Raw genomic sequence first — 27,787 nt, forward strand, 5'->3', positions numbered from 1 at the left:
GTCATAAAATCCTGCTCTGCCGCTCCATCACACCCTCTCTCTGTTCTCTTGACCCTCTCTTTTGCTCGAGGTCATCTGCCATCAGCTTGGAAATCAGTCAACATTACCGCTTTACACAAAAAGGTGCAAAAACAGATCCTTGTAAATACAGACCAATCGGCCTGCTCCCAATAATCAGAAAGGTCATGGAATCCATCATCGCTTCTGATATTAAATCCTTCCTTTTCTCCAATCTCGGATCATCAATTTGGATTCAGACCAGGGCACTCTACTCTGGACATTTTGCCTCTGCTGTCTCAACAATGGATGGAGGTCCTTAATGTCAAACAGTAAATCAGAGCTGTCTCCCTTGACATATCTCGTGCCTTCTATACTGTCTGGCACCCAGCTCTGCTCAGCAAACTCTCCTCCTATGGTATCCATGGAAACCTCTACACATGGCTTGCCGACTTCCTCTCTGGTCGCAGTCAACGTGTGGCGCTGAGTGGAATTCTCTCATCTCCACTTCCTGTTCAGGCTGGAGTTCCCCAAGGCAGTGTTCTGGGTCAGATGCTTTTTCTGGTCTTCATTAATGAACTCTCCGACTCTGTAAAATACTCTATCTCTTTGCTGATGATTCCACTCTCTGCTGCTCCATATATCAACCCTCAGATCGGCAGGCAGCAGCCTCTTTTCTCTCTGCAGACTTGGACAATATCACAAACTCGTCAAACAAGTGGAACATGTCTTTCAATCCTGACAAATCTCACACTCTCACTTTGTCTCTCAATGAAGACCATCTGGACAACCCTCCCATCTACTTTCTCAACAATCCTCTTGAAGAAGTTCTGTCACCCAAGGTTTTTGGGTCTCACCATCTGCCATGATCTTTCCTGGGAAAACCACATTTCCAAGCTGGCTTCCAAAGCCAGTCACCGACTGGGCATCCTCCGCCGTGCGAATTCCTTTCTGGGCACTTCTGAGCTCTTCACCACATACAAAGCTTTCATCCACAGCTTAATGGAATACTGCTCTCCCCTCTGGGCTGGTGCTCCTGCCTCACACCTAGCTCAGAATCACGCTGTAGAATCCAAATCTTTCAGAATCATTGGAATCTCCTGTGTGGAAGCTGATTCTGAGGGCCTTTCTTTCTCTCACCACAGGCAGGTTGGTGGACTTTCTGTCTTATACTGACTCCTCTCCAGCCTAGCTCCCTCTGCTCTGTCTGTGCTCTCTCCTGCAAATTTTCCTGCAGGATGCACAATATCTGCCAGCAACCCTCTTCTGGTGAATCCGACAAAATCAAGACTCTCTGCTCACCTGCACTCTTTCATTCCTCTTTTCTCCTGCCTATGGAACAAACTCCCTCACTCTCTTCAATACTTCTCCTCCTTACAGGTCGTTAAAACAGCTGTTCACCACCATCTCTTATCTTCCCCCATAGAAAACCTTGATCTTTTCTACCCCCGTTAAAACACCCCAAATCCACCTCTTTCAATCTCCAACTTATTTCCTGAAATTCCTAGTAGTGTTCGTTTGCTTTATACCCTGTACCTCTTCCCTGCATCCCTCCCCCCCCCCCCCACCCCCCTCCGGCACTCTCTTCCACAGATCTACCGACGTCCTTGTTCGCTGCTGTTGTTGTGCTTTTGTGCTTCCCGCTCCCCCCCCCCCCCCCCCCTTCTTGTCTCCCGCGCCCTTTATTTATTGCATTTTTTTATTGGTCCGTGCCTGTTCTCGTGTGTAATGTGTTAGCTCTTACACGAGCATTGACTCTGTATTCAAAAAATATATATAAAGAAGATGCTTGGTGATGTAATGTATCAATTAATTTACTTTTAAGTCTCAAATCATTTGGAATCATGCCAAATAAATTACAGGTAGCGTACAAAAACTGGAAACACCTGGATAAATGAGGGACACCAAGCAACAGCTTCCACACAGTTGTGTGTGATCCATGTGCTAATTCAGCAAATAACATCCCAGCATGCTTAGGGTCATGTATAAAAATGCTGCCCAGGCCTGGTTGCCCATAATTATAGCTAGCATAGCTGCAAAAGGAGATTCACTTCATGCCCCCATTCACAGAGCACGTGTGGTCGCACAATGGTTTGAAGAGCATGACACTAATGTTATCCATATGTCACGGCCTTCCAGTCATCAGATCTGAACCCAATCGAGCATTTTTGGGATATTCTGGAACGATGTCTGAGACAGTGTTTTCCACCTATGTCAAACAGGTGTGAGTTGATTTATTTTCTCATGGAAGAATGGTGCCACATCTCTCCTGCAGAATTCCAGACGCTGGTGGACTCTATGCCATGGTGCAAACAGGCCGTACTGGATGCATTGTGGCGGCCGAACACCCTATTAAGTGACTTTACATTGCTGTTTCCATGTTTTGACCACTACCTGTAGATCAGTCAAGAAACTGGAAAAAATAATATATTTTTTATATATTCTGCCCTTTTGGTCTTGTTTGTGGAGCAGATTATAACTGGATATAATCCACAAATCGGAGAAATCGAAACATTAATGATGAGAATATTTTGGAATATTCCAAAAGTAATGCTTCTTCTTTATGAAACATTTAAGTTGCACAACCGTAGCCTAAGGAAACATTGCTGTATAGGACCACTCTATTGTTAATTCCAATAACTACCAGCAGATGGCTGCACTGAAGTGGAATTTTTCAATTGTGACTTCACAATGAAACATGTCTGACAGGATGGTGCAGAGGATGCGTACTTACCTTTGAGATGTCTAATACAGTATGGCTTTGATTCCCGACCAGACTATAAACTATGGGATTGGTGCTTCTCAGATCCATCACAAGGTGTGCCGTCCTTCAGATGGTCGATACGCTGGGTGGTACGCCTGCCAACATTAGTTGATGGACGTTAAATGGCCTATGGTGTCTTTCACGAAGAGTTTCACTGAAAGACTTTGTCCAAACTTCCACCTTGGCCGAGCCCACAGGAAAGTGTAATTAGTTGTAGTTGTCATAGTGGTGTTAGAGATAAACACATATGAAATATATTCCACCATTTTGATAAACACATACATCCCTCCGCCAGGCTAAACAGTTTACATGTTGTAGCCCACTGATAGGCCTGATCTTAACCAAAATCTAATCGGCTTGTTCTTCTCACCTACCCAACTTATTGATCAAGTTTTGTAAGAACTTATCCACAACTTTTTGAGATATCGTGCTATATATCGTTTTTGGTCCCATCTCTCAATGGTGAAGAATCGCTTGAAAGTTTAAAAAAAATGGTTGTGTCTGGATCTGGATCTTCACTAAATTTGAAACAATTCATCCTTGTCACACACTCAACGCATCCACCAAGTTTTGTCAGAATCCATCCGCAACTTTTGGAGATATAATTTATATCACCGCTTAAGTGACGAGGTTTGTGGGTTTGAGTCCCGGGTTGAGTCAGAATTTTTTCACACTAGCCCCACACAGGAATTTACTTCCTGTTTCTTAAATTGTTAGATGAGTTCATCTTCAATGCACTTTCACACATTTACATACACAAACATACACTCACATCCTGGGTCTGCCTAGTAGGCACGTAAGACATCAGCCATTATAAAGCTTGCCGTGTTAGTGTGAGAATTCTCTGAGGATATCCCGGAGACTCAATAGCTCAGTGAGCTGTCACCAGCAAAGTGATGAGGTTCGTGGGTTCGAGTCCCGGGTTGAGTCAGAATTTTTTCACACTAGCCCCACACAGGAATTTACTTCCTGTTTCATATATATATATATATATATATATCAGTTTTAACCATATTAATAAATGGTGAAGAATTACTTTTTAAATTCCAGTATTTGGATCCGTATCCGGATCTTCACCAAAATCTAATCAATTCGTCCTTGTTCCACACCCAAACTGGCCATAAAATTTAATCCAAATCTGAGTGCAACATTTTGAGATTTCCTGCTCGCAAACAGAGACAGACAGGGGTGAAAACATAACCTCCGTCCATCTTCAGTGGCATAGGTAATAAATGATGATTGTTTATCAGAAACTGTGCGTTTTATGTCACTTCTGTCAAGCGTCAGTTAAACCTCATAAAATATTGATTTGGGAGTTTCTTCGCAAACTTACAGTTCTGTTGGAATGTTTGATAAGGAATGCTTGCATAATGTTTATACGTTATATGTGCAAAGTTTACCGCATGTTTCTTAAAGCTTGAAGTTTATTTTGGCAAAAGTATTTTTTGGGAAATTATTAATAGGTATATTATGAACCAAAGCAGGTGCCATTAATTGTGGGCAACTGTTCTAAATGAGAGTAGCCTGCTTCTATTACAACATCTGCTCACTAGATAACTGATGTGCAAAACTTGTAGTTCAGTATTTAAAGGGCAAAGAGGCCTTGGGTTTTTTTTAGGATGACAGAGGACATTCAAGCCACTTTTTATCTGATCTGATAGAGGCGCCAAGGTCAAATTTTTATGTATACCGGGGCACCGAGACCATTATAAGGGCCTTCCCCTTTTGTCCCCCAAATGTAGTATAAAGTTGTTGTTTTTTAATCAAACTCGTACAGCAGCAAATTTTTGAAGGTGAAATTCGACATTCCCAACTCGTTTTCAGTGTTCTTTACAAACCCGATAAATAACAGGCGACGATGTGTTACGAAATCTGCCAAATCGATTAGCTCTGTCGTACCAGTAAATTTTAACCCCTGATGTGGCTCATGTCCACCAATGAGACCATTGTGCATTTCAAACCTGAACAGGATTCATTGATTGAGAAAATAATCCAAACAGAACTTCATTCTGTTGCACATTTGGATGCTAAATTTTTCCTATTGTGCTTGTAATTCCTTCAGCCTATTTTTTATCAGCCGACAAACTTTGCGTTGCTATTTTTAAGGAAAATCGCTCCTAAATTTTCTTAATACATGCCATTCTTGAGCCAGATTGTATGTGCTGATGGGCAATTGAAGTAAAGTGTGTGGAATATGAGAAAGTCTTCATTTCACTGCACCATCAAATGGCCTGACAGGATGGCCGAAAGGTGCGCACACTCGCCTCTAAGCTGTCTAACCTGGGTTTCAATCGAGACCCAGGTTTAAACTGTCATCCCGGTATTTCGCAGGCAGCGTGATTCATCCAGGTGTGTGCCATCCTTTTGAATGAATGATCGTTTTAAGGCCATTTTCCCCGCTAGAGCAGGGGTTAGCCTTGCGGGCCCCATGACAATCATGGTTCCCTGTTTGAGGCAATGTTTTTATGGCCGGATGCCCTTCCTGACGCCAACCCTTGGTCGCCTCTTACGATGCGCAGGGATACGGTGTACCTATTCTAAACCCGGGTACACACCGGGATCATTCATCCTAGCAAGCTGGTACTCAATTTGCCGACCTCGGAAGGATGACAGGCTGAGTCAACCCCCCTGGTGTTAATTTAGCGATCGACCGGGATTCGAACCCAGGATCCTCGGATCCCAAGCCGGCACCCTAACCGCTAAGCCAACACCAGGCTATTGTGTGCCATCCTTTTGATGAACGTTAAAGATCCCACTTTGTCCTTCACGAAGAGTAGGCAAGCTATTGCCGGCATCCATCACAAATTTCAAATTACTGCCATAACTAGCAGGGGCCACTGCATCAGTGGCACAACTGCATCCCCAGCCAATACCCTCAGCCTTGTGCTGCATACGAACAGATGAAACCATCAAATAAATGCATTCAATAATTTTACATTTCAGGTGAGATCGCACCAATCCCGGTAATTATGAAAGCATTTGTCTTCGATAAGTTGGACTGCCTTTTCTCATGATTTTGCAGCCACATTTTCTCGACAAATATCACTTTTCCTCTCGCCAACAAAACTTAAAGACATCTCCACCTGTTGGTTGAGCAATGCAGCTGTGTAAGTGACACTCGCATTTGACTCTCTGCATTGTCAGTTTGGAGTTCGTTCAAAATCTGTAATGTCCAGAAGTGTGTTTTCTACAATGTGCCTGAAATTCCCTTTACCCACGCTACATTTATCACACCTCCTTCCCTCCCTTCATCGTCTGCCTTCCCCCGCCATGATATGCAGCAACACTGACTCCCTGCTGATGCGGGAGTGGGTAGGAAGTTAGACGGCGTGGCAGACACAAGTTGTAACAGTGTCGAAGGGCTGTGAGTTGCTTGTGCTTGCGTGCATGAAAGGGCACACACAGGTCAAATAATTGCTCAAGTGCTGACAGCTTTCGCAGAACACTTTGGAAAACGTTCTCCATAAAAGCTCCTCTACCATGGCCACCACGTAGTCCAGATCTAACGATTACAGACAACTCTTTTGGGGCTTCATCAAGGAGAAAGTGTTGACAAGCCGGTAGAGGCCAATTGAAGTCTTGAATGCTGCAGTCATGGCCTCATTTGCACATTTGCACCTCATTTGCACAGGCTCTGCTCACCAAACTCTCCTCCTTTGGTATCCATGGAAATCTCCACGCATGTCTGGCGGACTTCCTCTCTAGTCGTCGTCAACGTGTGGCCCTGAATGCGTTTCTCTCATCTCCTCTTCCTGTTCAGGCTGGAGTTCCCCAAGGCAGTGTTCTGGGCCCTGTGCTTTTTCTGGTCTTCATCAGTGATCTCTCTGACTCTCTTGAAAATCCTCTCTATCTCTTTGCTGATGACTCCACTCTCTGCTGTGCCATTCCTCTTCCCTCAGATCGGCAGTCCGCAGCCTCCTCACTCTCTGAAGACTTGGACAAAATCACAGACTGGTCAAACAAGTGGAACATGTCTTTCAATCCTGACAAATCTCACACTCTTACTATGTCTCTCCGAAAAGATCGACTGGACAACCCTCCCATCTACTTTCTCAACAATCCTCTCCAAGAAGTTCTGTCGCTCAAGCTTTTGGGTCTCACTATCTGCCATGATCTTTCTTGGGAAAACCACATTTCCAAGCTGGTCTCCAAAGCCAGTCGCCGACTGGGCATCCTCCGTCGTGCGAAGTCCTTCCTCGGCACACCTGAGCTCCTCACCTTATACAAGGCTTTCATCTGTAGCTCAATGGAATACTGTTCTCCCCTATGGGCCGGTGCTCCTGCCTCACACCTAGCTCAGCTTCACGCTGTTGAAACCAAAGCTTTCAGAATTATTGGAATCTCCCGCGATGAAGCTATCTCTGAGGGCCTTTCACTCACTCACCGCAGGCAGGTAGGTGGTCTTTCTGTCTTCTACCGACTCCTCTCCGGCCTTGCACCCCCAGCTCTCTCCGTGCTCTGTCCCCCAAATATTCCTGCAGGTCGCACAAGATCTGCCAGCAACCCTCTGATGGTTAAACTGCCGAAATCTCGGCTCTCTGCTCACCTTCACTCTTTCATTCCTCTTTTCTCCCACCTCTGGAACAAACTCCCTCACTCCCTTCAATCCCACTCCTCCCTCCAGGTCTTTAAAACAGCTGTTCACCACCATCTCTTATCTTCCCCCATCCAAAACCTTGATCTTTTCTACCCCCGCTAATTCACCCCAGATTCACCATGTTTGAAATTCCAACTTCTTTCCATATGTTTTATACCTCTCCCACCCCCCCCCCCTTCCCATGCCCCTCCCCCCAAAGCCCTCGCCCTCTCTCAGATCTCTCGATGTCTCCATGTCTCTCGGTCCCTGCTCTCAAACGTTGTGTTTGAGTCCTTCCCCCTCTCCCCATCTTGTCTACCGCTCCCGATTTTATATGTTTTATGTGTCGGTTTGTCTTTCTGTGTGATTAATGTTCGCTCTTTCACGAGCCTCGATCTTGTATACAAAAAAAAGAAGAAAAAAAAGGTGACCACATCACCACACAATATGTCTAAGAGGACCTGGCGACGAATTGAGTGGTGCAAGGAAAATGATAGAGTGCATACAGATACAATTTAAGAACGATTACCTTACTCGGGAGGGATAAAGGAATTTTAAGACCACCCTGTACATTGACTGAGGCTCAAGGAGTAGCTTAAGGAGGGGAAGAGGAAAGTGGGCAATAAAACACCAAATTGAAAATGAATGAATAAATAATTAATTCATTTGTGTGCAGTACGAAGTTGCTTGGTTGCATCATTACATGGTCAGTGCCCTGTTGTGCCAAGGTGATGCAGTGTCCACCCTTAGTTGGTGCAGGAATTTTTAATTTGTTCAGTGTACCGAGGATAACTCACCTCGTCTTCAGGAAAGATACCATGGGATCTTCAATGTAAATCAACTGATGCTAGTGTACGGGGGACGCCAGGCTTAACATCCATCAATAAGCAGTGCTGGCCAAAGAGTACTTAATGTCCTTCCCATATATGGCGGGTGCATTGATGCAACACCTGCCTATGAAGCACCAATCCAACAGGCCGATAATCAAAGCCAGGCCAAACTCTAATGGGGAGTGTGCTACCTCTGCACCATTTTGTCAGACTGCAGTGAATGTATAAGAGGCATACAATGAAGAAACAAGAAGTTCCAATGTGTGCTTCCTCTGGAGAAAGGAGAGTGGGCAAGGTCGGACCAATCTGTACATCGTCTGCACGGAGAGGGTAGGGGCAAAAATTGCACCATATTTATATCGATATCATCCCGAAGGAGAATTTGCAGATTTGTCCTGGTGTTTAAACATCCACATGTTCAGAAACAAGCATACTACAAACTAGCTCCCCTGCCACTCAGCTGAAAACCATAGCAAGGACAATTATCATTAGAAAGGAATCTGTAGGACACAGTTATGTCCATATAGGGTGAAGGTGAAATGTACGGAGAGTTTCCTAGAATGTAAGTAGATCTCGTTTTTGGAGTTTTGTTTAAACAATAAATTCATTGCATGACTTTTATTATGTGACAGTGAGGTGAGGCTAATAATGACTGCCGTGAATAAGCCTCCCAATGAAATCGCTGTTTTATCTGCAGTGCAGACAGATTCAGTTTGGTGCCTGATGTTTGAAAACATGGAAATGGCAGAGAAATCTCATCTACAGTAGTTCAAAAGTCAAAAGAAACGTGGGGGGTCCATCAAGGGGTATTTGGAATGTTTGCCCGACCTCCTTCTTAAAACAATTTGACATTCAAACAGTCAGAGACAAACTTTTACATCATTACCATCTGCAGGTGGTGGTCCCAAATATGTATGGACAGAAGGTTGTAGCTTTGGCAAAAACAAATTCTGTAAAAAGTGGAGACGTTCTCCGCTCACCTCAATGTGTCCTTTACAACAAGGTCGGGCATTCAAAAAGTTATTTGAGTGAGATACATGGGGTCCTCGCTATACGTTCAATATACCTTCAAGAAAAATTGGACTTGTAACGAAACGACGGATAGCAGGGAATTTTTCCCCATAATAATTAATGTAATTACTGGAGGATGCGTTCCAACACTTAGTTTACGTCCTACATAACACCACCCAACAAGCCGAGCAATCAATAAATACATATGAAACACACAAAACACAGGAAAAATACAATACACTAAACAAATTTCTAAGCAATTAAATCAATTAATAGGACTATAATTAATTAATTAATTGACATGTGGGAAAAGTATACGCCCAGACCAGGAATCAAACTCAGGTTTTCGGGGGGAACTGTACCAGTACTCTGCCATCTGGGTGATACTGACCAAGCATGCAATTTTCCCACCTCTGAGGAAGAGAACAAGTTCGCTCTCAAAAAAAAAAAATATATATATATATATATATATATATATATATATTGTTACAGACGCGGTTTTGGATGTTAGTTTACCGAGCGGTTTGGTATGACCGCGTCTGCACAGTTTACCCGATTCCACTCGAACGTTGGCCAAATCGCGCTATGCTAAATCAATTAAGGAAAGGACACAACGGCTGGGTTAGATGACACGACACCAGGGGTACAGTTCTCAAGACCTCCGGAGGAGGTTATAATATTTGTATGCGGAACGTTTAGATTACAAGGACAAGAGGGACAGCATAGGAAGGTGGGCACTTAAACACACTTATCTTAATCCCGACAGACCACAGATAAACGGGACAAGACTGACTCACACAGGGATTGATGGCAAGGAAGGGCAGGTAGTCGATGGACAGCACAAGGTGCACCTTGGCTCAGGGACAGGATCCACACGGTCCGGTCCAGCTATGCGGGGAGGTATCGTCGCGCTGGAGGTGGCGTCTGGTTCTCTTCAAGCTGGGGGCGCATCTGACGTCACCTCCGGTAAGTGGCTGCGTATATCCAGCGGGGAGTGACACGCCCTCGGCTCGTTAGCTCCGCCCCAGATGGAATCGGCCCGCCGCTTCTTATTGGGTGCGGGGGGTTACCGGGCTCCGCCCTTGACGAGGGGCTGACAGTCAGCCCCTTCGTGGTAACCCCGTCGGAGCACATGGGCAATGGCGGCTAACCAAGCCGGAGTGAGGACGCACACTCCCCGCGCGCTGTTGTTGTAGGTGTTGTTGTTGTTGTAGTTTCATGAGGAAGATGGGAGGAGGTATGGGGAGGTCCTAAACTCACTACTGGTGCCATACAATCACATTCTGGTGCAACGAAGAGTCAGAATTAATGGAAACGAGTCCTTAACTGACATAGACTAAGAATAACTAGCAAGATGTCCTATAGTTGTCTACGTGAGATGCGGTGAACCTGGGCACGACATTTAATGGGGGAAAAAAGGGGAAGGTCGGTTCTACAGAGTGTTGTTTACAGACAATGGGACTAGGGAATGGGGGATTGGGGATAGTTGGGGAGTATTGGGGAAATAGGGGAATATTTACAAGCGGATATGGAAGCCAAATCCCATATCCGCAACAATATATATATATATATATATATATATATATATATATATATATATATATATATATATATATATATATATATATGTATATACAGTCACGTGAAAAAGTAAGTACACCCCATGTAAAGTTTTGACTTTTTCAACATATTTCAACATACAGCTATTTGATCTTCATTTCAACAATATTGAGAGATAAATGTGATATAATATAACAAATATCATGAAACATTTACATTTTGTAGTCCATTGTATAATTTAAATAAACATAAATGCAAATTTTGCATGTGGAAAAAGTAAGTACACCCCTACATTTATCACGACTTCAAATACCTCAAATTAGAATCAGGTGCACCAGCTCAGGTGCAAATGATTAGAAGATCGTTGGAGAGGATCTTGGAGGAACCCGTCTTATTTAAACCTCAGACATTTAGTTTGGTTTGCTCTTTGTTATTGAAGTGTGCGGCGTCACCATGCCTAGATCAAAAGAGCTCTCTGAGGCCTTCAGAAAGAAGGTAATAGATGCCTATGAGTCTGGGAAGGGATTTAAAAAGATCTCCAAACAATTTAAAATCAAACATTCGACTGTCCGGAAGATCATCTACAAGTGGAGAAGATTCCAAACAACTGCCAACTTGTTCAGGCCAGGCCACCCCAGCAAGTTCAGCCTGAGAGCAAACGCAAGATGCTGAAAAGTCTCTAAGAACCCCAGAATGTCATCACGGGACCTACAGGTATCTCTGGCCACTGTTGATGTCAAAGTGCACAAGTCTACCATTAGAAAGAGGCTGCACAAATTTGATCTACATGGGAGGTGTGCCAGGAGGAAACCTTTGCTCTCCAGAAAGAACATCAGGGCAAGACTAAAGTTTGCCAATGAACACCTAGGCAAAGACCAGCACTTCTGGAACAATGTGCTCTGGACAGATGAGTCAAAGGTAGAGCTATTTAGCCACAGTACCGGAAGACATGTTTGGCAAAAACCAAATACAGCATTTGACCACAAGAACCTGATACCAAATGTAAAGCATGGTGGTGGAAATATTATGGTTTGGGGCAGCTTTGCTGCATCAGGGCCTGGGCAGCTCACCATCATATAATCCACTATGAAATCTTCATTCTACCAGAGGGTGCTTGAGGATAATGTGAGGCCATCTGTCCGAAAGTTGAAGGTCAACCGAAGGTGGACCTTGCAACATGACAATGACCCTAAACATACCAGTAAATCCACCAAGCAAAGGCTGAAAAGAAAGAAATGGAGGGTTCTAGAATGGCCAAGTCAAAGCCCGGATCTAAATCCCATCGAGATGTTGTGGGGGGATTAGAAATGAGCTGTGCATGCAAGAAACCCCTCAAACATCGCACAGCTGAAAGAATTCTGCATGGAGGAGTGGGCAAAAATTTCTCCCAGTCGATGTCAGAGACTGGTAGACAGTTATCAGAAATGCCTACTTGAGGTTGTTTCTGCCAAAGGGGGCAATACCACCTATTAGAGCAAAGGGTGTACTTACTTTTTCCACATGCGAAATTTGCATTTATGTTAATTTAAATTATACAATGGACTACAAAATGTAAATGTTTCATGATATTTGTTATATTATATCACCTTTATCTATCAATATTGTTGAAATGAAGATCAAATAGCTGTATGTTGAAATATGTTGAAAAAGTCAAAACTTTACATGGGGTGTACTTACTTTTTCACGTGACTGTATATATATATATATATATATATATATATATATATATATATATATATATATATATATATATATATATATATATATATACATATATATATATATATATATATATATATACAGTGAAACCTTGACTTACGAGTGCACCAACTTACGAGTTTTCCGAGATACGAGCCGTCACTCGGTCGATTTTTTGCTTTGTGATGCGAGCCGAGATCTGAGTTACGAGCGAGCGAGCTTGGATATAAAACACGTAATCGTCGAAAAACATGAGTGAGGTGTGCGTGTTGTCGACTTGGCGAGGCAGTACGATCGTAGTACTTCTACGATATGTACGATTTTGAAGCAGAAGGAGTCGATAAAGGCTATAACGCCAGCCAAGGGCGTTAAGATTATTTCAAAGCTCTGGACCTCTGTCCATGAAGAGATGGAGAAGTTGTTGTTTGTGTGGTTGACGGAGAAGCAGCTCGCAGGAGATACCGTGACCGAGAGCATCATCTGTGAGAAGGCACGAGACATTTACGGGGATTTGGTGCAGCAGACGGCGGGAACATCACAACTTGTTCAGAGTGCCTGCGATAGCTCGCCTTCTCTTTGTGGAAGACACGGTGAGATCCTTAACATCCAACAACTAATGGGACGCAAACGGGGCGCCCAGTTTAGCGGTACACACATTGATGAATCACCCTGCCTGTGAAACACCGACATGACAGGTTATAGCTGGGTCGGGATTCAAACCCAGGCTGGACAGTTTAGAGTCAAGTGTGCGTACCTCCAGTCCAGGCCATCCTGCCAACTTGTATGCTGCATACAGGTGAAATATAAAGCGCGAGATATTTATATATATATATTTCAAAAAAAATTGGTGTGGTTTTTGGGGGGCTGGAACGGATTAATAGCATTGCAATTCATTTTAATGGGGAAATTTAATTTGAGAAACGAGCAAATTGAGTTACGAGCTCGGTCACAGAACAAATTAAACTCGTAAGTCAAGGTTTCACTGTATATATATATATATATATATATATATATATATATATATATATATATATATATATTAGGCTGGGCCAAATCGGAGGTGATTTTCCTAATTCAATGTAATTTACCTAAAAGTTGTGAGTGAGTATAAGGAACAAAATCATGAAAAAAAAATTCAAAAATATTGACGTTTTACGGTCAGACAGCCCGTTACCATAGCAACAGTTACAGACGACTCAAAAAATGCCTAAATTGACGATTTCTCAAGCTGTGTTTGACCCCCAGAGTTGATTCTGGTACCAAAAGATGCAGAATTGAAAGCCAAGGATGATTGGATAGCTTAACAATGTCTGTGACACAATTCAATACCACCTTTATCCAAAAAACTGATTTTTGTCTGAAATTTCAAGCATATTTATGGAAAAAAATTGAAAATTTTGCTTTTTAATCATAGGATAACCATTAATCAGATTAAATTTACTTTAAATTGTCTTTTACAACCTTGTATTGTCCAGTTTTTATAACTGTTATAACGTTGTTTAAATTTGGCCATCTTCATTTCAATAAAAAAAAGTTAACAAAAGCAGCTTACAATCATTAATTTTAATGCCTGCTTTCGGTTGTTACTGTAACCATTCATCAGGGCGTTCAAGGCGCTCTTGCACACATCAAGGATAGGCGCTCTTGTCTTCGATACAACGGCAGTGAACTCTGGGGTCAAGAGTGGAGTCGTAGTAAGACTGGAGACTGAGTTTGGCAGGAGTCTTCTGCAACTGGCGTGTCGGCACCACATCCACGAATTGGTTGGAGGGGCGTCTTGCTCAATAGTGTATGGCCCCACCACAGGACCTAATGAACAACTGTTCAAGCGACTGCTCAACACTCGGAGTGAATTGGACCAGGGCAACTACACATTGGTCGAGGTGTCTGCTCAACAGAGAGAGCTGGCTGGCCATGTACATGCCACCATCACCTTCCTTCAGACGTGGATGGACAATAGCACAAAGGAGACTCTTCGACACGACTACCTGGAGCTGGCACACCTCACACTGCTGTTTCTTGGAGGGACTGTCCCTGATGGTATGAGGACCATCACTATCAAAGCTCCTGGGGCATTCCACCACGCCCGTTGGATGAGCAAGACTTTATACACTATAAAGGTGGCACTCTTCTGTTGGCAGCTGGGAGATATCTACACACCCGAAGAGCTGGAAGACATAACCAGTCTCGCTGCATTCATGTCAGTCTTCTACACTAAAGCGTGGTTGACATGTACCAGTGCTGCAGATGCACCATCTAACGACATGTACCTGATGAAGAACCTCCTCAAGGCTGAGGCCAGTATCGCAAAGAATCCAACAAAGTGGCCTGCCAAATTTCTGTCCTTTGTGACTGTGGCCCGAGAGAAGCTACAAAACCATTTGTGGTACCTCTCAGAGAGATTGGTCTCTTTGGCACTCTTCTCGGACAGAACGTCATCTGACAAGCAGACTATGAGAAGGGCTATGCTCAGGTACCATGGGACTGCACATAACATGATACAGGAGATGCCAGCCTCACAGCAATTGGGGAGTAAAGCCCTCAAAGACTTTGTTGGTTACGACTCTTGGAGCATGTTTGAACTCTTGGGTATTGACTCCAGTTTTGTCAAGCTCCCCGTTGCACAGTGGCCCACCTCAGACAGCTATCGTCATGGCAAGGAAGTTGTGGCCAAACTCCCAGTTGTCAATGACGCAGCAGAGCGGACACTTGGACTCGCCACAGATTTGAACACTAACAAGGCCCCCAAATCTGAGGCGCAGCTCCAGGCTCTATACAGGGTTGTGAAGGGCGTCAGGGAGAAGCTGCATGGACTGGCAACATCCACTGAGGTTGTGACTAAGAAGTCATTGGCCTCCATTGATTACAATTGGGACTAGGTTTTTTATTTTGTTATCAATGTTCAATGTCAGACCTTAAATTTGAGACAAAAAAGCTTAATCAATGACAAAAGTTAATTTAAAGTACATTTAATTTGACTATAGCTCTGATTAATGATTATCCTATGATTAAAAAGCAAAATTTTCATTTTTTTTTTCAAACAAATGCCTTAAATTTGAGATAAAAATGAGTTTTTGGGATAAAAGTTGTATTGAATTGTGTCACAGACATTGTTAAGCTATCCAATCATCCTTGGCTTTCAATTCTGAATCTTTTGGTACCAGAATCAACTCTGGGGGTCACACACAGCCTGAGAAATCATCGATTTTAAGAATTTTTTGAGTCGTCTGTAACGGTTGCTATGGTAACGGGCTGTTTTACCGTAAGACGTCAATATTTTTGAAAAAAAATTTCATGGTTTTGTTTCTGTTACCCAGCCACAACTTTTAGGTAAATTACAACCTTGTAGTATGAAAAATTGAAAATCACCCCTGATTTGGCCCAGCCTAATATATATATATATATATATATATATATATATAATCCTTAGATTAAATAAGACGCGGACGTAGCTTCAGGACGTCGATCTTTAATTGTCGACAAGCTTTCGACCTACAAAGGTCTTCTTCTGAGTCAGCCCCAAGTTCAACGGAACTTCCGTTGAACTTGGGGCTGACTCAGAAGAAGACCTTTGTAGGTCGAAAGCTTGTCGACAATTAAAGATCGACGTCCTGAAGCTACGTCCGCGTCTTATTTAATCTAACGATTATTTATTCAATACAAATGAGACGCCCTGCTCATACTTTGGAGTTTCTACTATTTCTTACAGTTATATATATATATATATATATATATATATATATATATATATATATATATATATATATATATATACATATACATATATATATATATATATATATATATATATACACACACATATATATATATATATATATATATATATATATATATATATATATATATATATATATACACACATATATATATATATATATATATATATTTATATATATATATATATATATATATATATATATATATATATATATATATATATACACACATATATATATATATATACACACTGCATTCAGTAAGTAATTCAGACCCCTTCACTTTTTTCACATTTTGTTATGTTGCAGCCTTATGCTGAAATCGTTTAAATTCATTTTTTCCCTCATCAATCTACACTGAATACCCCATAACACAACATGCATTTTAAGGCCATTTTCCCTGCTCGAGCGGGGGTTAGCCTTGCGGTCCCCATAACAATCTCTCCATTTTGCCCTATTTTCTGCATCTCCCCTTGTTAACCCCCTTGCCCGCATTTCTTCTTCGACCACCTTCAGCCAAGTCTTTCTCGGTCTTCCCCGTCCTCTACTTCCTTCTCCATTCATTTCCATCACTCTTCTCAACCAGTCACTATCATCCTTCCTCAACACATGACCAAACCATCTCAACCTGCTTCTCTTCACAGCATCAATCACAGGCTCTATTCCCATCATCTTTCGCAATTCATCATTTGTCTTCCTCTCTCTCAATGATACTCCACACATCCACCGAACCATCTGGTTTTCGGTAGCCCATAATGACAAAGAGAAAACAAGATTTTAGAAAGTTTTGCAAATTTATTAAAAAGAATAAACTGAAATATCACATTGACATAAGTATTCATACCATTTTTTATGACACTTGAAATTTAGCTCAGGTGCCTCACATTTCTCTTGATCATCTTTGAGATGTTTCTACACCTTGATTGGAGTCCACCTGTGGTAAATTCAATTGATTGGACATGATTTGGAAAGGCACACACCTGTCTATATGAGGTCTCACAGGTGATAATGCATATCAGAGCAAAAACCAAGCCATGAGGTTGAAGGAACTGCCTGCAGAGCTCAGAGACAGGATTGTGTCGAGGCACACATCGGGGGAAGCCTACAAAAAAAATTTCTGCTGCATTGAAGGTTCCCAGCAGCACAGTGGCCTCCATAATTCTTAAATGGAAGAAGTTTGTAACAACCAGGACTCTTCCTAGAGCTGGCCGCCCGACCAAACTGAGCAATCGGGGGAGAAGGGCCTTGGTAAGAGAGGTGACCAAGAACCCGATCGTCACTCAGGCTGAGCTCCAGAGGTCATGTGTGGAGATGGGAGAAACTTCCAGAAGGACAACCATCACTGCAACACTCCACCGATCTGGGCTTTATGGCAGAGTGGCCAGACGGAAGCCAAACAGTTCAATCTTGGTTTCATTAGACCACACAATCTTGTTTCTCACAGTCCGAGAGTCCTTTAGGTGCTTTTTTTCAAACTCCAAGCGGGCTTTCATCTGTCTTTCACTGAGGAGAGGCTTCCGTCTGAATTCCTTCTTCCGTCTGTAGTCACTCTAGAGGCTTCTGACAGGAAAAACAACAAGAAAATGTCGATGCCATGCCTGACATCTGAACAACGTTTAAGGGCAATTGAGATGCTTAAGGCTGGTGTAAGCCAGCGAACAATTGCCCAACGTCTTGCTTGCTCACAGCCTGCAATTTCCAACATGGCCAGGCGTTATGGTGAAACTGGAACTGTGAATAATGGTCCACGAAGAGGATGACCACGGGTAACCACCCCAAACCAAGACCGCTGGATTGTGCTGCAGCATCTCCGTGATCGTTTCCGCCCTGCGACGCAAACAGCTGCAGTGACAAAAAGGTCGCCACAAAAACCGCATCAGTGTCTCTACTGTGTGAAGGCGCTTGAGAAGTCGGGGCCTGGTGGCAGGACGTCCTTGCAGAGGTCCAGTGTTGAACGCAGTGTATCAGCTAAACAGACTAAGATGGTGTCTGCAGCAGCGCCGCTGGACACAGCAACAGTGGAGTACAGTCTTGTTCAGCGATGAGTCCAGATTTTGCCTCCATGCTGCTGATGGGCCTCAACCGGTATGGCCAGAGGTGGGGAAAGGTATGCATCATGCTGTATTCGCCAGATCAGTCGTTGGGGAGGACCCAGTGTGATGGTATTGGCCAGCATTTCCAACCGTTTCAGGACACCTCTGGTCGTCATCGAAGGCAATCTCACTAGTCAGCGTTATGTCAAGGAAGTTTTGAGACCTCATCTGCTGCCATTTCTTCAGGCTCACCCTGACATCGCAGTTTTACAGCAGGACAATGCTCGACCCCATGCTGCTCGCCTGACCACCAACTTCATCCAGGAACAGGGTGTTGAAGTGATGCCATTGAGCATTTATGGGATGAGTTTGGTCGACGTCTTGCATCGAGGAGATCAACGGCTGTCAATCTGCAAATGCTCATTCAAGGCTTTCAGGAGGAGTGGGACAGACTTCCCCAGGACCGCATCAGACGCCTGGTACAGAACATGCGTCGGAGGTGTACACTGTACAGCCTGCATCACAGTTCAGGGAGGACACACAATATTGAGGACTACTGTCATTCTGTCCTTGACTGTTAGGAGTGTTGTGTCCTTTCCTGTGTCATTTTGTTTCGACTGTATTCAGGTGCGTGCCTTTGTGTTGCAGTGCTGTGACTTTTGTTGCACAACCCCTTGTGATGTTCATGCTTTTTGTTTTTTGTGATTGAGGCAACATCTTGTTTATTGACATGTGTTTCGTAAAGATAGCTGAACTTTACCTCTGTGTTCAAATATTTTTCATTTTTGCGTGGAGGACTTCAATGAGTGTCCTTCTAAAGATTTGATAAGTTTCTTTGATGTTGAGTATATATATATATATATATTAGGCCTGGGTGATGATGGAAAAACCTATATCACGATAATGGACCTCATCGCAATTATCGTGATAATATCATGATAATATAAATAATGTAATTAGTGCCTTGACTTGAGAACCATGTAGCATAAAATAACAAACTGAATGGCCATCGAGTTATGTGTACTCGTACTCTTATTTCATAATTCTGTTGCACTTTGTTTGAGGTGATTCCAACACGAAGAAGTTACTTCATCTCTGGCCTATTGCACACAAACTAAAAATTTAAAATAGATAAAACATTAAGCTTTTTATGAAACGAAATTGAAGGTACATGTGGACTCAGCTGAAACAAACCAGGAATGCTGGATGGGGAGAAGGACGGCGGGGGGGGGGCGGGGGGGGGGGGGGGGAGGGGATGGGGTAAGAAATCACCATTCACCAGAAGTGATACATATCCTCCCCTCCCCCCAATCCCAAGAATCAATTCATACAAGTATTGAAACAATTTAATAACATAGGTGGATTTAATCCATTCTAAAATAACAAAATACACTACATGAATAAAAGTATGCAGACACCCCTTCTAATTAGTGGATTAGGCTGTTTCAGCGAAACCCATTGTTGACAGGTATATAATCAACCTCACAGCCATGCAATCTCCATAGACAAACATTGGTAGTAGAATGGGCCTTACTGAAGAGCTGAGTGACTTTCAACATAGCACCGTCATAGGATGCCACCTTTCCAACAAGTCAGTTCGTCAAATTTCTGTCCTGCTAGAGCTACCCCGGTCAACTGTAAGTGCTGTTATTGTGAAGTGGAAATGTCAAAGAAAGCGCGTAGTGTGTAAAAATCGTCTGTCCTTGGTTGCCGAGTTCCAAACTGCCTCTGGAAGCAACGTCAGCACAACAACTGTTCGTCGGGAGCTTCATGAAATGGGTTTCCATGGCCGAGCAGCCGCACACAAGCCTAAGATCACCATGCGCAATGCCAAACGTCGGCTGGAGAAGTGTAAAGCTCGCCGCTATTGGATGCTGGAGCAGTGGAAACGCGTTCTCTGGAGTGATGAATCACGCTTCACCATCTGGCAATCCGATGGACGAATCTGGGTTTGGTGGATGCCAGGAGAACACTTCCTGCCCGAATGCATAGTGCCATCTGTAAAGTTTGGTGGAGGGGGAATAACAGTCTGGGACTGTTTTTTATAGTTCGGGCTAGGCCCCTTAGTTCCAGTGAAGGAAAATCTTAACGCTACAGCATACAATGACATTCTAGAGCTACACGATTGTGTGCTTCCAACTTGTGGCAACAGTTTGGAGAAGGGCCTTTCCTGTTTCAGCATGATAATGCCCCCGTGCACAAAGCAAGGTCCATACAGAAATGGTTTGTTGAGATCGGTGTGGAAGAACTTGACTGGCCTGCACAGATCCCTGACCTCAACCTCATCGAGCACCTTTGGGATGAATTGGAATGCCGACTGCGAGCCAGGCCTAGTCACCCAACATCAGTGCCCGACCTCACGAATGCTCTTGTGGCTGAATGGAAGCAAATCCCCACAGCAATGTTCTGACATCTAGTGGAAAGCCTTCCCAGAAGAGTGGAGGTTGTTAACGCAGCAAATGGGGGACCAACTCGATATTAATGCCCATGATTTTGGAATGAGATGTTTGATGTTCAGGTGTCCATATACTTTTGGTCATGTAGTGTATATTAAGCATCTTAATTAAGAGAGAGGAGATGAAAGGATTCTATTGAGAGCTACATGTTCACGAGACTAGAGGAAGTCTGTAAGCCATGTGTGGAGTTGAAATAAAATTTTCTAGGTTGAAATAAAACATCTAAAAACACCGAAAATCGAGAGATCTCGCATAACTGCTTATTTTAACCTACAGACTTGGCATTTAATATGGAATATTTTTTTCCTGGGGGTGAACTTACTTTTCAAGATGTCTTAGAATCAAAAGTTCATTGGAATTATGTTGAAATTATTCTAGATTTTGTTAATGTGACCTTTAAAAGAAACAAAAACCACATTTGACATTTCGAAACAAATAAATTGATCCTTGAAAGTGATGTAAACTGATATCGAACTCAATTCACGGACAGTACTGTGTTAAACTTCTGTACGTTTTCCAGAAGTATCTCTTTATTTTGCACATTAGCCAAAAATTTTTTTAAACAAAAACAAAAGTTAAATTACGACTGGGATTACGGACAGTAAAATTACAGTTCAGTACTTCGTGTAACCCCCACGAGCATTCAGGAGAGCACGTACACGTTGAGGCATGCTGTTCACGAGATTTGCCAAGGTTTGGACAGGAATCGCTTGCCATGCAGTGACAATAGCCTCCTGCAATTCACGCACAGAGGTAGGCTGCTGGTCCAAGTGGTCGATTTGACGCGTTAATTCTGCCCACAAGTTCTCTATCGGATTCATATCCGGGGACATGGCAGGCCACTCCATATGCTCTACACCACGGTCAGCAAGAAAGTGTTGGATCATGCGAGCACGATGAGGCCGTGCATTGTCATCTTGGAAGACAAAGTGTACCTCGAAAGGCTGCACGAGCAAATGGAAGCAATGTTTCTTCCAGAATGGCCCTGTACTTGAACTAGTTCAGGTTTCCATTCAGAACAACCAGGTCAGTTTTGCCCCCTGCATGAAAAGCAGCCCAAACGGTCACCCCACCACCTCCAGCGTTGACTCTTGGCACTATACAATCTTTGTTGTAGGCTTCATGCACTTGTCTGCGCACTCGGACGCGGCCATCTTGACGATAGACCAGAAATCTAGACTCGGCACTGAAGCTCACGTGATTCCAGTGTCCTGGCTGCCATTGACGGTGCTCTCTGGCCCACTGCAATCGGCGCTGGCGGTGTTGTCTGGTCAGGCGTGGCTTTCTCATGGGACGCCTGGCACGATAGCCTGCTTGAACCAGTCATTGGTTGAATAGCCATCTGGATACAGGCACATTTGTCAGTTGCTGCCTCTCAGCCCTAGGCCGATTAGCTGACTTGGAACGGCCATTGCGGACTAACCGGTGCAGCTGGCGATCATCCCTCCTTGTAGTTCTGCGGGGACGTCCTGGCCTCGGTATTGGAGTAGGGACACCCCTCTGAGCATTACGTTTCAGGATTTTTGAAACCTGACCTCGAGTGATGCCATACTGTCGAGCAATAGCACGCTGTTTCATGCCGTAATTTCGTAAAGCCACCACTCCTTGACAAACAGCATTGTTGAGTTGACGGACCATCTCCAGAGGAAGCGGCAATAACTTTTGGAGACGTGCAGCAGTTGTTTTCCACTAATACAGAACGCAACAACCCTTGTATACCCGACTGTGAAGCCAATCATCAAATGCACCTGTCCGTACATTTTGCCACGCCACCTGTGATATAATCTTGTTGTTGACTTCTTGCTGCGACAAACAATCAGTGACATGGTTCTTTTAACAAATAAATCACAAAAGTGTAAAATAAACTCACCAGATTGATATACTGAGTTAAGAAAGTAAACCCAAGTCAAGAGAAAAAAAAAATTCCATATTAAATGCCAAGTCTGTATATAAGTATTTACTCTACTCAATGCAAATCTAGTCAACGAGAGGGTACCCTGGGGTAGTGAGGGGCCCGATACACTTTATAGTAGTTAACCAAGATAGCCCTTACTAATCTTCATGAAAAAGACTCATTCTTCATTCCTCGCATTCCTCATTTTCCGCATATGCATTATTCTCTCATTCTGAACATGGCAGGTGCAAGTGCAATGGCCATGCAAGTGAATGTGGTCGTGGAGAAACGGGACATCTGAAGTGTCGCTGCCAACATAACACAACTGGCACTGATTGTGAAAGATGCCTGCCCTTCTACAATGACCGAAAATGGCAGCGTGCCACGGCTGAAAATGCCAATGAATGTCTACGTGAGTGTGATGGTTTCCTCTTCTTTGGCGGTTTCTCTTTTTCTCTGTTTTTGTTTACCCTTTCACATTTTTTTCATTCTTTGCTGATGAGATATAAGCGGGAGTACTTATTTCTGCAGTCCCTGGAGGGATGGTTCACCTGTGATCGTGCTTGATAGGGCAATCCACAATTTTTTTTATCGAGCTGTGATGAAGAAGTAACATTATCCATCCACATCACGATGTTGTGTGACCTACTGTAGAACTTGAAAGTGGTGTGGTTATCAGGTAGCATACAGGTGGTTATCAGGTGGTTATCAACTATCACTGTTCTTGTGATAGTTGATGGCATGAGGTCGAGGGACAAGAAGGTATTGTTGAAGCAGGGAGATTGAGTTTCTGCTGTGCATTTTGTAGGTAGTACACATTGCAGTCACAAATCACTGGTGAAATATGTAATGGATATTTATTTAAGATGATAATGAGGCAGCTGATTGAGCTGTTTTGTTTTGGATGCAATCAAGCTTCTTCATGTGAGTAGTGATTATATACCGCCAAACGTTTGGCTGTATTGTAGATGGTCAGAAGGTCTTGAGGGGGCAGGAGATGAACGACTCATAGCAGAATGTTCAGCCTCTATGCTATTTCTACATTGATCTCAGGCTTATCCTTCGATATTAAATAAGGCAATTCTCTGTACATGTGTGTGTGTGTGTGTGTGTGCGTGTGTGTGTACGTACATCTGAAAATCAAAGAAAATAGCAGGGCTGGCCCGATCTCTACCAAATTTTGCATACGTGTTGGTAGTACCCATGGTCAGGTCAAGGGTACAATTCCCAACCGTCCTCCCAGTGAGGGGGAGATGACGTACAATTTTCAATTGTACACATACCACAGTGCAAGTTGTTTATTGATCCCTGCTGCAGACAAACAGGGATTATTCGCCATGGCAAAAAATACTTTTGCCCCACCTCCCCCGCTATCCCCTCTCACTCCCCCACCCATCGCCTCCGGTTTCACCGGGTGTTTCTTGTCATGAAAATGAAAAATTAATTCCATTTAGAATAAAAGCATTTGTCAACATCAGTGCATTTTTTACTTGTGTCGCAGTGCCTATAGAAAGTATACGTCCCCTTTCCAAATTTTTACCTTTTGTTGCCTTATAACCTGGAATTAAATTGCATAAAATCAGACTTTTTCCACCTTTGTTTACACATCGTAACCCACAACTTCCAAGTGAAAAACAATTTCTACTAATTTCAGAAAATTAATTAAAATAGAAAACTAGAATATCTTGATTGGATGTGTCCATCCCCTTATAATAGCAATTGTGAATTAGCTCAGGTATAATCAATCACCTTCAAAATCACACACCAAGTTAATTGGCCTCCACCTGTTTTAAATTGTAGTGTTTCTGATTATTTCAGAATACAATCAGCTGTTGCTGTAGGTTTCCTCTGCTGGGTCGTTCATTTCACAGCAAAAACTGAACCATGAGCACTAGGGAGCTTTCAAAAGATCTCTGGGATAAAGTTGTGGAAAGGCACAGATCAAGGTATGGGTATAAAAATATTTCAAAGGCCTTGAATGTCCCTTGGAGCACAGTCAAGACGATCATTAAGAAGTGGAAGGTGTATGGTACCACCAATACCCTGCCTCGGTCAGGCCGTCCCTCCAAACTGGAGGACCAAGCAAGGAGGAGACTGATCAGAGAGGCCACTAAGAGGCCAATAGCAACTTTGAAAGAGAGAAAGGCCTTTATGGCAAAGAGTGCTCACTGTGTGCATGTGACAACAATATCCCAAGCACTCCACAAGTCTGGCCTGTACGGTAGAGTGGCAAGAAGGAAGCCATTACTCAAAAAGCCCACCTTGAGTCCCGTTTGAGGTATGAAAAAAACCACTCTGGAGATTCTGAGACCATGTGGCAAAAGGTTTTCTGGTCTGACAAAACTAAGATGGAACTTTTTGGCCTATATGCAAAATGTTAGGTTTGACGCAAACCCAATACAGCACATCACCCAAATAACACCATCCCTACTGTGAAGCATGGTGGTGGCAGCATCATGTTATGGGGATGATTCTCATCTGCAAGGACTGGGGAACTTGTCAGGATAAAAGGGAAAATGGATGGAGCAAAATACAGAAATATCCCAGAGGAAAACATGCTGGAAGAACGCTGAAATTGGGACGGAAGTTCACCTTTGAGCATGACAATGACCGAAGCACACAGCCAAAGCTACATTGGAGTGGCTGAGGAACAAAAAGATAAATGTCCTTGAGTGGCCCAGTCAGAGCCCCGACCTAAATCCAATCGAAAATCTGTGACATGACTTGAAAAGTGTTGTCCATCAACTCTCCCCATGCAACTAGATTGAGCTTGAACAGATTTGTCCAGAATAATGGGCAAATATTGCCCAATCAAGGTGTGCAAAGTTGGTAGAGAGCTATTCCAACATACTCTCAGCTGCAAATGCTGTCAAAGGTGCTTCCAAATCCAACCAAGATACCCTAGTTTTGTATTTTTAATTATTTTTCTGAAATGAGTAGAATTTTTTTCCCTTGGAAGTTGTGGGTTACAATGTGTAAATAAAGGTGGAAAATGCCTGTTTTAATGAAATTTAATTCCAGACTTTAAGGCAAAAAAAGGTGAAATTTTTGAAAGGGGGTGTAAACTTTCTATAGGCACTGTACAGGGACATTTGTATATGGTGGTCCATACGTTTCACAGAGCATCAGGATGGGCGTGACAAGTATGAACCTTTCTGTGGCTAAGAACAGCCATGGGATGTTTGAACATACTATGAAATGGAGGGGGAGAGAGCTGGGGGAAGAGAAAGAGAGATGGGGAAAGAGAAAGAAAGAGAGAGAGAGAGAGAAGAGAGAGAGAAGAGAGAGAGAAGAGAGAGAAAAGAGAGAGAAAAGAGAGAGAAAAGAGAGAGAAAAGAGAGAGAGAAGAGAGAGAGAAGAGAGAGAGAAGAGAGAGAAGAGAGAGAAAAGAGCGAAAAGAGAGAGAATAGAGAGCGAAAAGAGGGGGAAAAGAGAGGGAGGGAGAGAGAGGGAGAGAGAGAGAGAGAGGGAAAGAGAGGGAGAGAGAGAGCGAAGAGAGAGAAAAGAGAGAGAGCTACTACAGGAGAGAGGATGATGTGGAGAGGGAGGGAGATAGAGAGATGAGGTAGGGGAAGGGGAGGTTGGACAGAGATATTTCAATAAGGTGAGAGCAACAAGCCAGCATTTAAAAGGTCAGTCTGGGTTACATATTTCTGAGGTGAGAAATGCCTTTTTGTACCAAAAAAGATTTTGAAGATAAATACAGAGAAAAGGCTGAACACTGGCACTTGAAACAAAAAGCAATATACGCTGTCATGCATATCCATGGAGAGCTTGTCTTAACAATACACGCACACCTTTTCCCCAAGGCCAAAATGCTTCGTCTTACAAGCATACACTTGTTGTTTATGCATTAATGGCATCATTAGCAAGACAACTCTAACTTAAGATTGCAAGGCTTTTGGCTCGGCCTAAATGCAGGTTGTATCCATATGGGCCTGAAGGGTACTTTTATTACCTGAAGGGTAGAAGTGTAACTCGTAAACGCTTGCAAAAAATCATAGTACATTGTAGGTGTAGGTTGCTTCCACTCACCTGTGAACATTAGATTTTCAACCTCGTAGGTTACTGTTTATGTGCTCACTTAAAGACCCATGCTTACTAAAATACTTTTCAATCACTATCTCGGTGGAAGGGCACGATCTAATACAAAATCGCTTGCTTTCCATGAGACGTCTCTGATAGGTACGGTTTTCAACATTCTTTCTCAACATGATGCCCTCGTTGAGAATGAGGATGCTGCTGGAAGCAGTGAATGAGTATTGTTGAAATACTCTTCCTGTAGATCAGAGGTAAGTGAGCATGACCATAACTGGTCTTGCTTACATGGAATGACAGACAAAGCCGAACGGATGCAGAGTGTGCAAAAAGCAGGACTCTACAGCCGTCGTACAAGGCAATAGCGAAAGGACAAACGTGAGATTTTCTGATGAGACTTTTAGATTGCATCATCACGTCATTAGAAAACTTCACCAGAAAAAGAAAAAAAACATTTTCCATCGATATTTAAATGTCATTTTGGGGGTTATGGGTTGGGGTTTCATTTTGGTAAACCTTGTATATTTTTGCGTCCCTAGCTAGTTAAGACCAGCCTGGGACGGATGAGCAACCGGCTTTAACTCCCGAGGCGACCTCCCGATTATGGCCGTTATTGCGCGCATGTGAAAGGGAAGAGACACAAAGGCTTATTCTCATAAACACACATATTTATTCCGAAACCCAAACACAACGCGACAAATACAATGGAACAATAAGGATTTATAATCAAATAAAGGTGTGGAATGAAAAATAAGGCTGAGATAAAAATGCTAACTTGAGGTACCTCCATGCAGATACAAATATGAACACAGAGAGAGGTAAGACAATAAAAGTTAACGGTCCGGCACACTCAGCTGGTGCCAAAATGGATCCTACAGTATCGGCAGTTGGCGCAGCCCCAGAGCCACCAAGCGGGCAGCGGCATAAAAATGGCGACAACGGCGCATGTCAAAGGAGAGTCGTGAAGACAGCCCTCTTTGTTTCTCCTCTACTTTGGAAAAGATAGCACGGCCTCCAGCCCACCAGAGAGCCCAACAGTCGAAGCTCCCTTACGATTCCGTCTCACCAACCGCTCTTTTTAGGAACACCAAAATGGCCAAGCTTTGTCACCAACAAGAACCAAGTGCTCTCTTCTTCTCCGGTGAGAGCCAATCGCTTCTCTTCCTTCGGCGAGAACCAATCGCCTCTTTTTC

At 43.3% G+C, this 27,787-nt stretch overlaps 1 protein-coding gene across 2 annotated transcripts in view; it reads left to right on the forward strand.

Moving 5' to 3' along the window:
- LOC137439004 (laminin subunit gamma-1-like) overlaps window positions 1-27,787 on the forward strand; it is a 241,952-nt gene that overhangs the window by 78,072 nt on the left and 136,093 nt on the right. For both annotated transcript variants that reach the window (XM_068134563.2, XM_068134561.2), the window contains exon 4: window positions 22,802-22,968. In XM_068134563.2, the coding sequence (XP_067990664.2) occupies window positions 22,802-22,968 (167 nt within the window). The remainder of the gene's footprint in view (window positions 1-22,801; window positions 22,969-27,787) is intronic.

This window comes from Myxine glutinosa, chromosome 13, assembly GCF_964187855.1.
Source record: "Myxine glutinosa chromosome 13, kmMyxGlut1.1, whole genome shotgun sequence".
Taxonomy (NCBI): domain Eukaryota; kingdom Metazoa; phylum Chordata; class Myxini; order Myxiniformes; family Myxinidae; genus Myxine; species Myxine glutinosa.